Source organism: Colias eurytheme, chromosome 3, assembly GCF_061535395.1.
Source record: "Colias eurytheme isolate Ceu_HAF_F1 chromosome 3, ilColEury1 Martin Lab GWU primary, whole genome shotgun sequence".
In the NCBI taxonomy this organism is placed as follows: domain Eukaryota; kingdom Metazoa; phylum Arthropoda; class Insecta; order Lepidoptera; family Pieridae; genus Colias; species Colias eurytheme.
Window position 1 is genome coordinate 7,952,376 of NC_142982.1, and position 15,736 is coordinate 7,968,111.

The window sequence follows — 15,736 nt, forward strand, 5'->3', positions numbered from 1 at the left end:
TCGTTATATTTACAACAGCTTTATTTTCAGCAGAAATGGCGTGTCTACTGAGAGTTTCGCTCGGTCCTCACTTGGCTGGTTTGATACGCTTGACGAGGCGCTTCTGTGCGCATTCACCCTTCGTATTTTCCGACGAAATACAAAGTGCTAAAAAAGATAACAAGCCAATTGTCGCTCTGGAATCCACTATTATTACACACGGAATGCCGTATCCGAAGAATCTAGAGACGGCCTTAGAAGTTGAAAATATTATTCGAAACCAAGTAAGTAATAAATAATAATGCAAACAATATAATAAAACTATGTCTGTCTTACATACAACGCAGCCCGGTCATCTTAAACGTTAGTTATAGATATCCTAATATTGAGGAAAAAATATTTCTGAATCCAATATACGATGTTTTATTGTATCACCTCCACCACAAGGAAATTCATAGAATTCGTGAAACTATTTTGTATATTGAGACAACAAGGCACACTTGTACTTTTTACAGCCTACTTAAAATATTAAAATGTTTGATAATAACAACGATTCAAATACGTAATTCTGAATAATTATAACAATTCTGCTATCCTGTTATTGAAACTAACATAATACATCGGGTTCGCCGTCAATTTCGTTGTCATATTATGCTATAAAAATTCAGATAAAATTTTTATTATACCATCAAACATAATTACCATCCTGCATTTGTTATTAGATTTTGGCATACGGGATCCATTAAAATATTTATAACCAACTAGCGGTCCGCCCCGGCTTCGCCCGTGGTACATATTTACGTTTTCTCTACATAAAAACCATCCTCGTACTTCAAGGAATATAATAAAAAAAGAATTATCGAAATCGGTTCAGCCGTTCTCGAGTTATGCGCTTACCAACACATTTTGCGATTCATTTTTATATATAAGATATTGCCTCACCGCGAATAAACTATTCAATAAAAATAATATATATGACAGCGAATATAAAAGAAAAAATATTTGTTTTCTAATATTATCTCAATGGTTTTCTACTTGTCCTAATTTCACGCTATAGATAGTAGTTTATAAATTCAATGTTCTTAACCAACAACGATATTATTACACAAGATTCATTTTAATGTTTCTATGTGAATTTCTACGTTTTCCGTTTTATATTCTCTATTTATGTGACACTAAAAACTCTATTTATGTTACTCCTACAGACCATTCTTCTGTATTACGACATTTATTATATCAAGCCAAGAAATAACAAAAAACACTTAAAAAGCCAGCAGTATAAGAGGTCGAGCAATATTTTCAAACTTAATTTCCTTTATGTCATAAAATGTAAGCTCTAACATGGCTCTAACAAGAAAACTGAGTACACGGATATAAATTGCAGTAGGTACAGAAATAGCGAGGATGCCAAGAAAATTGTCAGCTACTATTTCCCTTTACAATCTTGTGAGATCACACGAAGTTTAAAAGTAGATTTCACTTCGTTAAAACTGCGTTACTACACGCTAAGTTCACTTGTTTAAAAGCACATAACCGACAGGGGCGAGTTGGTACTGTTGGACATAAATTGTTAGATGTGACGTTTTGTGAAATGGGAATATCATGTAGTGCCGCTCCTGTGCCGACTATGTATTTATTTTACAAAGATCTAACTAATTTACTATATATTTTAAAAGCGGGAAAAAGAGAGGTTATAATAATTTAATTAAACAGGAAGGTGATTCGTATTTATTGTAAGATTAAAATATAATGAATGAAGATATTTTTTTTTAATTTCGATGAACATAATATGCAAATATTCTATCCAAGAAATTAATCTAAATCTTGCACGAACTACAGCTGTACCAACCTACAAATCCTTTACCACTCTAGATAAGACGTACGTACACAAATATTCGTCCTCCGCTATTTATATCTCGTTAACCACAATCTACGCATTACCATATGCTTACACATAAGCTTTGACATACACTGAAACAGCCTCCGGACATTGAAGTGGCCTTAATTGAACTTAAGCGGCTTTGACGCTGTTAATCCCGTTGCTACGTACGTCACACTTTGACCCATTGTTACTGCGTTATCGCCTTGGGAGGACTCGCAATCGGAGACGTTATTAAAACCGTATCGCAGGATCTTCTGTCTCCAACTAACTAATGATTTATTAAATGGATTAAGTTCTAGTAATGAAAGTAAATGGTTTGTTTTGAAGATTGTCTTAGTTGGGATTGTCTTAGTTGGGATTGTTATTACTTGGTCTTGAGAGTGTTATCACACTGGAAATTAAAATATGGAGACAAGAATAAGAAATTCTTATTTTTACCTCTCAGTATGAACTTTTTTCACGAATTGTAATTCGAATTCATTAACTTACATATATATTAAATCGTACTTTTTATTTTTTCTTTAATCTAGGGTGCTTTATCAGCTACAATAGCTATACTCAAAGGGCAGTTGACGGTCGGCCTAACTTCATACCAGCTAGAGAACTTAGCTCAATCGAAAGGCGCGATTAAAGCTTCCAGGAGAGACCTAGCCATGGTAATGGCGGACGGGCTAGATGGCGCCACTACTGTTGCAGGAACAATCATTGCTGCTGAATTGGCGGATATACCAGTTTTTGTTACTGGTGGAATAGGTATGTGAGAAGAATTTGCGTTCATTACAATATACGTTTGGTGTTGAAATTATACTGTGTTTGAATGAATAATAATGTTTACATAATAGCCCAGCCAACAGTTTTATTTAATTGTTCAAAAACGATATTTAATAATATGTATTTACGTTATATATTTGTCCATGGTTAATGGTTATACTAAAACTTATCGCTATAAAGACTTCTATAACGTTGTATATGTATTCAATGTGCGAAATGATTATTATAATTAACTCTCCCCTATAATATTTACTTAAATCACATTAATGGGTATTCATGAAATTTAATTGTGTCATAACGGGTCTGTTTAGATTTTATATTCATGCACAACACACATTACGATGGCTATGTTATCTGATTACTGGCATTGTAAACTAATAGAGGAATTCATGAATGGTGCAATACGCTTCCACGAAATGCATTCAATTACTGACCATAGTGGATCGAATGATTTAACTGCTTCTGAATTCCAAAATTGACGAGTTATTTACAGATTAAGCAACTTTAATTCATTTCAATATTGAATTGCAAGCATTGCAAGCAAAGTGATCTATACTAATATTATAAAGCTGAAGAGTTTTTTGTTTGTTTGTTTGAACGCACAAATCTCAGGATCTACTGGTCGATTTGAAAAATTATTGCAGTGTTAGATAGCCCATTCATCGAGGAAGGCTATAGGCTCTATATATCATCACGCTAAGACCAACAGAAGCGGAGCCACGCGGGTGAAACCGCGGAGCACAGCTAGTATTGTTATTTATGCGATGAAGTCATATGTGTTAAAAATACAATTCTTATTGGCAGAGTTGAATGAAATTTATAAATAAAACTAGCAATTACCCGGATCAAAGTTTAATTACTAAAAGTATCAACTTCCAAGAATAATGTGGGCGGAGGCTTCTAGCGCGTGATGGATACAAAAGAGATATAAATACATCGTCGAGCCGTTACAATGTTATAGAAAGTTATAATTATCTTACAATTACAAGTCAATGTTGCTTTTAACGAGGTGTTAAAGCCTATCAATGTGTAGAAAATTATTTATCGAAAGTAACTTTGAAGATAAGTATGTGATGGTATTTAACAATCTAATGTAAATTATATAAGTATTTGGTTCTACTGAGGATGTAGATTTTAATAATATTATTTAAATATAAAAAAATGAAATCTTAATTTCATTTTTCATTTTTCAATTATCAACATACAAGTCCCTAGTATTAGCCAATTAAAATGACATAGCTGTTTTCTTACAGGTTTTATGTAACAAAAATGCGATCTGCAGTTCCATGATACCCAATTATATGCAAGTTTTATTCAACCATTAGATCGTACATAGTGTATAATAAAATGAAATTTACAGTTATTATCGCAAAATTAGTTTGAAATCAGCTTCGAGCTCATTGCAGTTAATTATAGTGACAATATAGAAAATTATGACCACGATAAAACGAGTATTGCGCGCATTGAGTTTAATTTTCAATAAACAATGACCGGCCGAGGCATTACGATTAAGTCGCAAAATTATTACATTCAAAAGTAATTTTAATTGTGCAGAAAATTGCCCCTGGCTGAAATAAACATTTAAATCATTGTTATTCGAATGATTTCTCTTAAGGAAAGCGTCTTTGCTTCTCTTTTCCACGTTTAGTTGAAACAACCAATAGGCATTATTGGTTATTTAAACTAAACGAATAAATATTTAAATTTTATTTGAAAGGTGGAGTCCATCGTGATGGAGAAAATACTATGGATGTGTCAGCGGACCTTACTGAACTTGGTCGCAGCAAAACTTTAGTTGTATGCAGCGGAGTTAAATCCATTCTTGATATTGGGAAAACTCTAGAATATTTGGTAATTACGTTTTCTTATTTATTCTTTTAAGAGAAGTCTTTATTGAAAAATCATTCTACTGTTATTTGACAATATACAGTATGTTTTATGAGAAGCTTCATTATAGTACGTAATTATTTTCATGTTTGATAGAGATAAAGAAAGATATATAAAATAACAGTTTATACTTTAAATATTAAGCTTTTTACACAGTTTATTTTTCGTTTTGCAGGAAACACAAGGTGTAACAGTGTGTTCGTTTGGCGAGTCAAAACAATTTCCAGCATTTTACACCAGACGATCAGGACATGAAGCCCCGTACAATGTAGTCAGCGCAGAGCACGCAGCTCGCGTCCTTCACGCAGCACGCACATTACATATCTCGTCGGGTACCGTTGTTGCTGTTCCTGTGCCTGAAGAATTTGCAATGGATGGTGAATTATATTTTGACCATGTTAATACGTTATAGTTCATGAATGCAAATTTTCTTGTGCATGTGGAAGCCGTCGGTCTATAAAACGTGATTAAAATTTGCCAGCTTGAAAAACTTAAAATTAAGTTAAACCTAGACTTTTTCGAAAACGATGACATATGAGAAAACCTAATTTTGTAAATTTATTACAGAAAAAATAATAGAAGATGCTATATCTAACGCCTTACTTGAAGCTGAAAGGAGATGCATCCGAGGAAAAGAAATTACACCATTTTTGCTAGATGCAGTTTCTAAAGCTACAGGCGGAGCATCATTAAATACGAGTATCCTTTTAAAAACACGTAACCTAAATAACGGAATTAGGATCCTGCATTATTAATTGAAATGTTGGGGGCGTGAGGGCAAATAGTTTCTGACATGTAGGCGTATTACGGCCACAAGGTTGAAGGAGCCTATGCATGCAGGTCTTTGCTATCGATTATTATCTATTGTAGTTATAATTTATAAATATATTATGTAATGATATATCATTATATATACAGGGTGTCCCACTGTTAATATACTAAGCTCAAAGGAGGTTATAGTTTTGCATACGCTGAGTATACGTAAAAAATACTTATAAAATTCCAGACGCATTTTTTTTTCAAATAGATGAATTCTAAAAACTCTATGCGTATACCCATAACAAGCAACTCGCCCAACTTTGCCAAATTCTAACATTACAGAAGCGGTATATGCCGGCTGCGCGAAGCTAGAGAAGAAAATATGGATTTTCAGGGAAAATTTAGAACAAATTTTTGACGTAATTTTGTTGTTTAAGTATTTTTTACGTGATCAGTGTATGCAAAACTACACCCTTCGCGCTCAGTATACCAATAGTGGGACAACCTGTATATCTCGTAAAATTTATAAATTTAAATGCATGTAAAACACATTCATGATTAAACGACAGAATTCATAAAATTTAAGAAGTGTACACATACAATGACGAGAATCAATAAATATATCGTTTTCTTCAGCAAACTTTATCCACCCTTATTTAAAATATTATTCCAAGAGAAAATTTCTGAAATTTTAATTATAAAATGAAATGAATGAGCTCGCACTTCGCACTAAGGCCTTTAATTCCTTTTATTGCTCAGTGAGTGCGAGTTAGGGAGAGGCAAAAATTCCATATTTCCACTTCTTAACTCAAACCACAAAATTTGCAGATCGTTTGTCTTTAATTAAAAAAAGAATATTAGATTAACAATGTATTTTGGATTGTTTTTATAAAAAAAAATCAGTCCCAAATTTTTTTATTGTAAAGAATAATACAATCAAAATGTGCTTTTTACAAGAAGGAACGGCAGAGAACATTATCTACAAAACGCGGGTACCTAATATAATGAATAAATAAGTATGCTGCTCTGCTGAGAAACCGTAATTTTGCACACGAATAAAACAAATTAAATATACATGCAATTACCTTATCTCAATACTGCTTTGTACTTCCATATCTCTATGTAATTGGCAAGATATTTGAGAATACAAGTTCTTTCCGAATTATTGTGTTATACTGATTTTCAAAGAAAGATTTTGGAATTACACTTATTTTTTAACTGCACTGAAACGAGTAGGTACATTTTGTTGTAAATATTTAAGATTTCATTTCAAAGTGCCATAAACGTATTTAATACCCGCTCTTATCATTCTATCAAAACGACAAACAATCATTATCAGTATTATTTAATTGTAAACAAACAATCCCACTATCATTACAATTTCAACCCTTGTTAATTACAGATCCATTTGTAAACCGAATTTATGGGAACACGAATAGCTAGTCCTAAAACGATACTTGTAAAGCTAATTACTACAATTTCTTCCCTTAACGACCTTCAGACATTGCCCTCATAAAGAACAATGCCAAAGTAGGCGCCGAAATTGCAATACAATATGAAAAGCTGAGAAAGAGTACGGGAACGGGCCAGATGACGAAATTTAGTGGATCAACAATTTCCAGGCATCTCCATACATCCTGTGTTCGTAATACAATATCTGAAGATGGTGACGTTCTGGTGATTGGCGGTGCTAATGTGGATAGGACATATCGAATCACAGAAGATAAAGTCCAAGTAAGCGAATAAAGTAAATCAAACAATATGCTTTTTATTATTAACACGTTCGCTGCATTACGAGATCTATCAGACCCCTTGCAGGACTTTTGTTTTGTGCGTTGAATATAATCGTGTTTTATCACTCCTTGCGGGAGCATCTAACTTGTAAAGTTCTTTAAGTATGAGTAGGACAAATATACATATTTGCTTCCTACTTAAAGCTGAGTTCAATAACATTAAAAAATAAATTAGAGATGGATTAGGTCCCTAACGCACAGTACTGTTATTATATTCATTCCTTGCGTTAGGAGATATGTCGGTACTCGTGGAAACGTAGGCCTCGTAGACGCAAGAGAGGGAGGGTAGGCGGCGCGGGCGCTGCTTGATTCGGTTTAGTGTTGTCCTAGCATCGATGTGGGAGCTCGCTCGTTTTGGAAATAATACTCGCGTTTCTTTTAAAAGAAAAAAGTGTAAAAAATCTATTTATTTTGGTGAGATTTCTAACAAACTCAAACTCAAACATTTATTTATTCAATTAGACTTCTTCTACAAGCACTTTTGAAACGCCATTACATATTTTTAACATTTACCACCGATTCGGAAAGCAGTATCTACGGAGAAGAACAAAAAATCAAAGCCGGATGATACTGCTGCATCGTCCAGTATAATAAAAATTTTGGAAAATGTTCGGAAAACGAATTGTTACCATATGCGCGCAATGTAAGCAATCAATTTGCTTACCATGTTTTAATGAAAAACACTTTGCATAATTAATAAAACTATTTCAATCGACAACTGACATTCCCATCACTACTTACTACACATATTGAACTATCTTCGGTTGCGGTACGAGATACAATCGATATCTAATTTTTTTTTGGTATTTGTAGTTTATTCAAATGTCATAACTGCGTGCGAACCTAGCAAAATATAAAACAATAGACTATCTTTCATCCACAAAAACTTCAAAGTATATGTCATTGTTTTCTGGAAGATATAAATTATTTTCAAAACTGTATCTTTAGGAGACTGATTAGGTCTCAAACGCACAAAAGGGTGGGTAAATTTCGAGATCTTTTAGGTCTCCAAAGCACCAGCTGAAAGTTCTTTGATAATGATGTCGCAGTGAACGTGTTAAGTAGCCTTTGACTTCCGAATAAAATTTAAGTCTAAACCAAAGTCTCACCTCGCCTACAACTGCTCAAACGTCTTATTAAAATTGATATTCTGTAAGTGCTATCCGCATTATTATGAAAAATACTAGCTAACTGGTAAGTATGTAATTGTAAGCAATATATTATTGTTATATCAAAAATCATCATATTTTTTAATTTTCCACCAATTATTATTAATGTAGAGCAATCTATAACAATATAATTAAAAGAGCTAAACAGTAGTAAAAAGTAGAGTGAATAGTATTATTAAAAAATCTTATTTTCGTAATTTGATGGAAGTGTCTAGTTACTGCTGAAGTTAATCAGAAAGTAAACCCAATACCTTATCGGAAATTAACTAGCCAAACAGAATAAAGATGTTTTGCCCTGCGTTATACAAAACGACAATTTCTAATAAATATATTTTCAATTTATATCATATTTATGTATGGAATTGAAGTCCAGAGTAGTGACATCACTTCATATGATATAGTTGTTATCGCTTCAAAGCAAGAATACCATCTGGTCGAGAGTCCTCTACACAAGTCTTCTTGAGCTCTATATGGACAAACAGTGCTAATAACAAAAAGTCTTGAGACTATTCTGAAGCACACCTATATCAGTAAAGCTAGTTATTTTATTAAGTATGCTTGGGCGTCCAAGTATATATATACTAGTAACTAATAAAGAACAAGCCAGGTGTAAAAACTTAAGATACAAAGGCCTTTCGTCATGTGTATCGTTTCTAGAATTTTCTAGAATTTGTTAATCTAACTTGAAAGTAGACCGTTATGATGTTTCCTTTCATTTTTATTGCATTTCTTACCTTATTACTTCAGTCTAGTACTAAGAACAAACCCAGGGATTTCATTTTCATTTGTTGCTATATCTTAGGAAATATCCAAAACCATCAGTTTCCACCAGTGAATATAATTTTAAACACTTCTAGTAGTAATATCCTGGGGTTAAGATGTCAGTAATACTGTCGCGTTGTTTGTGTGATATTCACTTTATGCATTTAAGCTAATAATCTCAATCCTTCAAAGGGCTTTGTTAAGGCATAATTTATGCTAATAATATTGTTCTAAAAAAAGACATTAAAAAATTTAAATTTATGTTTTTGAATAGATTACAGATGACTTCGTATTTCATCTTGTAGATTTCTCTCTGAAGTAGCGAACATAAAAAGGACGCAACATTACATTTTTAAAGGTGATAATCGACCCATGTTGCGGCATGAATGTGCAACCTTCATCGGGGAAGTGAGGGTTACACTTATCTGATAAAGATTGCCATTCACTGAACGGTTTTTATCGTAGCACGTTCGTTTAAAATACATCTCTTGGCAAGGTCCAAATTTAAGTTGTGATAATAATCATACTGTAATCTGAACGGATAGGTTCTATTCAAAACTAGCTGCTCGCTCCCACATTTTTTTGTAGTTCTTAAAAATATGTGTTATTCTAATTAAAGCGGAGACAAATCTAGCGAACTAGACATCATTAAAATCCATTCAGCCGTTCTTGAGTTACTAACAAGTATCACGAATTCTGATTCTTTGAAAAATATTATAGAAAACATTTTTAAATGATTATGTAAGTCTCTTTATATTAAGCTTATTTGAGTGCACATCATTAATATATTTATTCCTTGTATACTTGTATGCAGAAAGGATAAAAATAAATCTAGTACCTACCTACACTTTAAAAGAAAATTTCACCAAGTGCTCATGAGCGACGAGTTCTTATATCGACCGTTTGTTTACGCATTCATGTGAAGATCGTTAAATAAATAAAAACAAACATTTTTAACAAACTTTAATTTATGCATTCATTATGATAATATTAGCTCTCAGTCGCCTAGTGCGTACCTTCGGAAAGTTGCAACAACTCTACATCAAGAATTGATTAACACACATTAAAATAAAACTACTTAAATTATTACATAGTATGAAAATACTGATGATATGAAAATTATAATAATTTCTTGCCATTGTCTATTCATATTGTATACATGATATAATTAATATATTTAATAACTGTACATATACTGTAAAATAAGGGTCAAATTAAGGGTCACACATTATATATCTACAGCACTATCATGTAGTCGTCAACAAATTGACAAAAAAATATTATAAATTGTGTCTCAGACATAAAAATATAATCAACATAAAACTCTATAGGCCTGCATTGCGTTTTAAACTCTAAATTCACCAGATTTCACTGTATGTACCTAATTTTGTTTTTCACATTGCCGACATTATGGTAATAACGTGTAATTCGTAACTAAATAAAACTTTAACAGTTTTTTTTATTTATATATCTAATAGTAAATTTCCTTATAAAAGTGGATTATGGTTTGAATAATAAATAATACTGAGCTTAAATCGCAATGCAAGCTGAATTACTAATGAGTAGCATAATAGAACAACACAAAAGAGGTACAGGCACGTCAGTGACGAGGTTTACATTTCATTGAATAATTTTGTTTTACATCTTTTTATGTTATTTTATAAATAAAACATAACATTTCATAAGCCAAGGCACATGTTAATTTATCGTTTTGGAAGAGTTGCAGGATGTAGATTTGATCCTAACTACAAATTATTCAACTTTCCGAATATAGGTACAAATTTAATAAGATTGGTACATTCAGTGACAACAATATTAAAAAACTATTTATCTGCATAAAATCAGAATTATTACCTACTCTAAGCAAACATAATAATTAGTAATTCATAATCGATACAATATTTCTAAAAAGTTACAGTAATATTAGTACAAACATGTATTTAAGTTGGGTAGCAAATGTACGTAGCCGCGCCTCTCTCTCGATCGAAAACATCACACAAACAATAATTTTCCAGCATGTAAGATGAAAAGAAAAGCAAAAGGTAAGTTTAAACAATATTAGAAATATCGATAAAGTAGGCGCAGCCCCGTCATTGATTACATTTTATTATTTTACGTATAATTTTAATGGAGGCGATAGTACTATATACTATGTTGATGAGCTTCTGGTGCTATGAACATGTAAACTGTTATTTGGTTCCTTATAAAATCTTAGTTTCGATTATTACATGGTCTATGTCCAACGGTAATCACGCGTAACAATAAGATCATATTTTATATTCATCCCCACGGCCTGTAACTCGTGAATCTAACATCTAAGGGATACATTTATAATTATTTATTCAATATTTTTCTCAAAGGTTTCACCTCTTTGACACAGCCATCTATAGTTCCTCCGACTGTACAATCGATCTGAAGACATCAGCACATTGTACAGAATAAATTATGTAAATTCTTCTAACAACTGTATGACATTAAATATTGTACGAAAGTTTATTTGCCGTAAATAAAAGACTCAGTAAATGTTGCTTTTAATTGTTTAAGCATTTATTATCGTAGGCACTACGTCGTATAAGCTCATATCAGTACTATTTTGTCAATCTGTCCATGCAATGTACTCTTCTACTAATGTTACATACATTATAAATCTATTATTTACATTCAACATTTATATCAGAAGCCACTGAAGATCCGCTCTATTTTAAAACGACATTCAACATCGAAATAGAAATGTTGTACTTCATTATATATTCCGCCTGTTCGAAAATGTTTCAATTCAAACATTTGTTTTCCTCGAAATGTCTAAAGTAATCTTAGTAGTAAGGAAAAATTCTCAGTGGCTGATGTTAAAATTCGATAAGGTTGCAGGCTGCGCAGTTCAGCCTGTCTCTGCCATGAAAATACATAATAAATCTATCTAAAAGGAAAAGCAAAACTAGAACATGTTTAACCAGTAAAGACAAAACTTTATACATCTGAATGATAAATTGTAACATAAATGTTTATCACACCGTAATGGAAATGTACCTAAGGAAACCGTTTAATATCATTGAGTCGAGAATAATAATTTGCGTAGCAAGTTCGTTAGAATTACATCAATTTAAAGAATAAAAAATGTCACTCTTATTCCAATAAGGAATTAAATAAAAATTACAAAGTTAAACTACAGCACTAAAGATTTAATAAGATGAATTTAAAAACTTTTAGATTATTAATCGAAACAATTTATTAGAATGCAATTTAAGCCAAAACTTATATCTAAGCGAAATATAAAAATATTTAATTACTGAACCTATTTTTTACACTTTTTATATGCTCATGATAACACTGTACAGTATGTTCTTTGGTACATAGCTCCAAGTCGGTCCCACACAAACACTGAGTCATCAACACGCTCAATGATTTAAAAAGTACTTCACATTGAATTACCGTCTAATCTTACACGAGAAATACTTTAACTGCCATGCATTAGGAACTAAACACAAGCTTTGCTCGTCGAGTAAAACCGTTTTACCCGTGACACTTCTAACATAACGGTCCGAAACGAGGATGTTTCTAATAAATAACACTACAACATCGAAAACCATCCTGAAACAGTTTGCAATTTACTAATATGAACCTGAAAATACACATAATCACGACAAATTTGATACTAATCGAACTGCGATACTATTGAATGTTCAGTGATCTACTGGCCCGGCACGCCAGGTTTAAAGTTCGAATTCGGAGCGCGTGTGGCGGCGGTGGTCGAGGCGCACGCGGGCCCCCGACCGACGCACGCACACAGGCATGCTGTGCATCATTGGGGGCTCCGCCTCGAAGCCAGCGGCCGGGAACGAACGCCACCGCCGTCCAAACAACCGCTCCAAGTAACATCTTAGTCAGATTCTAGTCGCTGCGCTGTCTGTCGCTAGGGGCCTGTAATCGCCTCGAGCCAATTCTCGCATTTCGCAATTGTTATTACCGTTGACGGTTTTAGGTCCTAATGAATCTTCGTGCACGCTACGCCTGGAGCAAGGCTCTGAAGGTCTGCCGAGAAGTGCTTCTCTTTCGCTCGCCCTTTCTGGACTACCACCGTGTGTGCGGACACCTCCGTTTGCATTTACAGCATTTACTACTATCGTTTGTGACAAGGGTCCACCGTGGAGGGGACTCCCGTCGAGCAGCTCTCCAGCTCCCAACTCGCTACGTAGTATTCTTATTTTTTGAATCATCTCTTTAATTTCGCATCTAAGGATTCCAAGGAAACAAAATTTGAGAAATGCTATCACACAATAACCTAACACAAATAGAGCATCCGCAGTTTTTCTTAGCCAAGTAAGTAATCTTTCCGCACAAGCAGCCGTGTGTGGTATGCAATGAACTGGGGTGAACGAAACGGGAGCTGTTGCCGTCGTGGAAAATGATATCGGTGTGACAGCAGGTGTATGAGCTGGTATTCGACAGCAACTCGGAGGCAGAATTGTACGATTTAACGCTGCAAAATCGGATGGCCCCGTCACCCCGCAGCAGCTCTGTTCTCTTTGTAAACGGTCCCAAGCTTCGGAGAAATCAACGTCCGTGTCGTAATCTTTTGCTAATCTAATACGCAACTGTGGCCGTAACTCTCGACACACCCGTTCGAAGCGAAATACCCAGTAAACCCCAATTGCAGCGTCACCGACCAGTAGAGCGAGCAATGCTAGCCAATAGGCATTAAGCATGCGTTCTGAGAGTCGTAAAGCTGCCAGGCAGCCCAGTAACTGTAGCAGCCCCGCCTGCACAGGCAACGCTGCGTAACCGTAGAGAAAGCCGGGCTGCGCGGCGCCTAAGCCCGGCACGAGCCCGCGTCTGTAGTCTGCTAGAGCGCGGCCTGCTGCCGCGCAGAAAGCGAGCGCACCAAGCAGCAGAGCCCCGTTGCACGCGTATATCCAGATGCGGTAATAGCGCATTGCGCGGTGTGCGGCGGGGTAGTGCGCGGGGCGCGCGGGCGGCGGCAACGTCATGGTGGCGGGCGCCGCTTCATGGCGCCGCCCGCGCCCGCGCCGCCGCCACACGACGCGCCCCACGCCTCTGCGAACAAACATCATGTTATAACATTATCCAAACGAGTAATCCAATAAGCCTTTTACAATACTGCAACCACAAAGTACTTAGGTAGTATTATAAAACAGCGAAAAGCTTTTCACGCGAACGTGTACACATATTACACCTTTATTAAATTTGTGAAAGCAAAACGGAAAACGTTAACAAGATCTTGCAATAGGTACATTAGAAGACTCGCATAATATTTACCTACTAACAATCACTACCTATGCTTTTTTAAGCAAAAGCTTTGTCCTATACCTAATACTTATGGATGACGTATCGCCCTAACTTGATAATATTTCCTCTAAGTTTATTTATTACTTTTCCGAGCCATAACACAAATATATACATTATACAGTGGTATCGTCATACTTCGAAATTTTATTGAAAGGTCAATAATAAAAAGGTACAATACCTTACTAAAACAAATAATTCGGTTTTCAGTTTCTGTAGGTATAGCAATATTCTCAACTTTCCCGCTATTTCCTCGCTTTCATATACAATCAAACAAAGATTTTCCTATAATAACATTTCAGTTTCAATTCAGTTTCCGTGAAAATGTTTGAGCTTTACAATATCTACATTCTATACATCGCAATATTATTTTGTATTAAATAGCATTATCTATATTCATTTTCTATGCTCCTTAACTACTTAACTATTAGTACAATAAATACAACGACACAATAAATACAATTAATAAATGTGATAATTCTTACAATCCGCCGCCCGTGCCGTGCACCCGAAACCTTGCTAGTCACAGAAGCGGCCGCACAATCGTGTGCAGTGCGTCTACCAAGCCCGTACGAGTTCTGCAACAATTAATGATCATGATTAAATAAAACAAAAAGAAAAGGCTAGAAATGTAAAGCCGTCGTTTTTGGGAATGCTGTTTATACAATTTCACGTGATTCGTACATACAATAGCATGCGATTTCACGTGGTTGTGGATTTATCAGCTTAACCTTTCCTTTCGGCCAACTTTCACATTTAGACTTCCTTTTATTTTGGTCCTTAGTAGCTATAAAATTTCCTTAGGCATACTGTGTGCGATTAGTAGAACATTATTTTTTTAACTTCGGATCTTAAAATAATTAACATATTCATAAATTCAATCGCTAAAGTGTTGTAAATAATAACATAAAAACTGCCGTAATTGGGCAACGAAAATATCTATATTAAAACGGAATATTCACAGGAAAAGGCTTCAATAATAGCGAAGAAAAGGCATTAACATATCTATTATATTGACTTTTCTTTATTATATGAAGTATAAGAACTACCATTGACCTTCAAGCCAGCGCGTTCCCTCCTTACCCTTAGGGCCATCTAAAAATAACACTCGACGATATACGTAACCAAGAATAGAGGGAGCAACTTGACATTCAGCCACTCGCTAGCGACTAGCATTTAATTCGTATGTAGGCGGAATTCATTTCAGCAATTCATCTAAAACGAATGATAAAGTCATTGCCAAGGTATGTATTATAAAGAAGAGAGGGAAACTAATATGAATACGTAAGATCTAACCTCTTCCGCATTCGGTACTTAGAATATTGAATACACAATTTTCGATTGACCTTTCATAGGTATCACGCATCAAGAGACACACCGCTGAATAAAATTAGAACAGATTAGTATCGAATCACTTTCCCAAATCTTTCAAT

General features: G+C 34.5%; 2 protein-coding genes across 4 annotated transcripts in view; one reads left to right on the top strand and one right to left on the bottom strand.

Annotated features, from left to right (window-relative positions):
• Nucleotides 1-15,736, top strand: part of LOC149909764 (uncharacterized) — a 97,335-nt gene that overhangs the window by 13,515 nt on the left and 68,084 nt on the right. The window contains exons 2-7 of one of the 2 annotated variants that reach the window (XM_090119863.1): nucleotides 34-263; nucleotides 2,392-2,614; nucleotides 4,350-4,483; nucleotides 4,695-4,896; nucleotides 5,087-5,218; nucleotides 6,780-7,012. In XM_090119863.1, the coding sequence (XP_089975989.1) occupies nucleotides 36-263; nucleotides 2,392-2,614; nucleotides 4,350-4,483; nucleotides 4,695-4,896; nucleotides 5,087-5,218; nucleotides 6,780-7,012 (1,152 nt within the window). In that variant the 5' untranslated portion in view covers nucleotides 34-35. Of the gene's footprint in view, nucleotides 1-30; nucleotides 264-2,391; nucleotides 2,615-4,349; nucleotides 4,484-4,694; nucleotides 4,897-5,086; nucleotides 5,219-6,779; nucleotides 7,013-15,736 lie in introns of both variants that reach the window. The other variant, XM_090119864.1, reaches the window with a different exon arrangement.
• The window catches only part of LOC149909765 (uncharacterized), a 46,452-nt gene continuing 41,106 nt past the window's right edge, over nucleotides 10,391-15,736 (bottom strand). For both annotated transcript variants that reach the window (XM_090119861.1, XM_090119860.1), the window contains 2 exons: nucleotides 14,789-14,881; nucleotides 10,391-14,054 (listed from right to left, as the gene is read on the bottom strand). In XM_090119861.1, the coding sequence (XP_089975987.1) occupies nucleotides 12,884-13,987 (1,104 nt within the window). In that variant the 5' untranslated portion in view covers nucleotides 13,988-14,054; nucleotides 14,789-14,881 and the 3' untranslated portion in view covers nucleotides 10,391-12,883. The remainder of the gene's footprint in view (nucleotides 14,055-14,788; nucleotides 14,882-15,736) is intronic.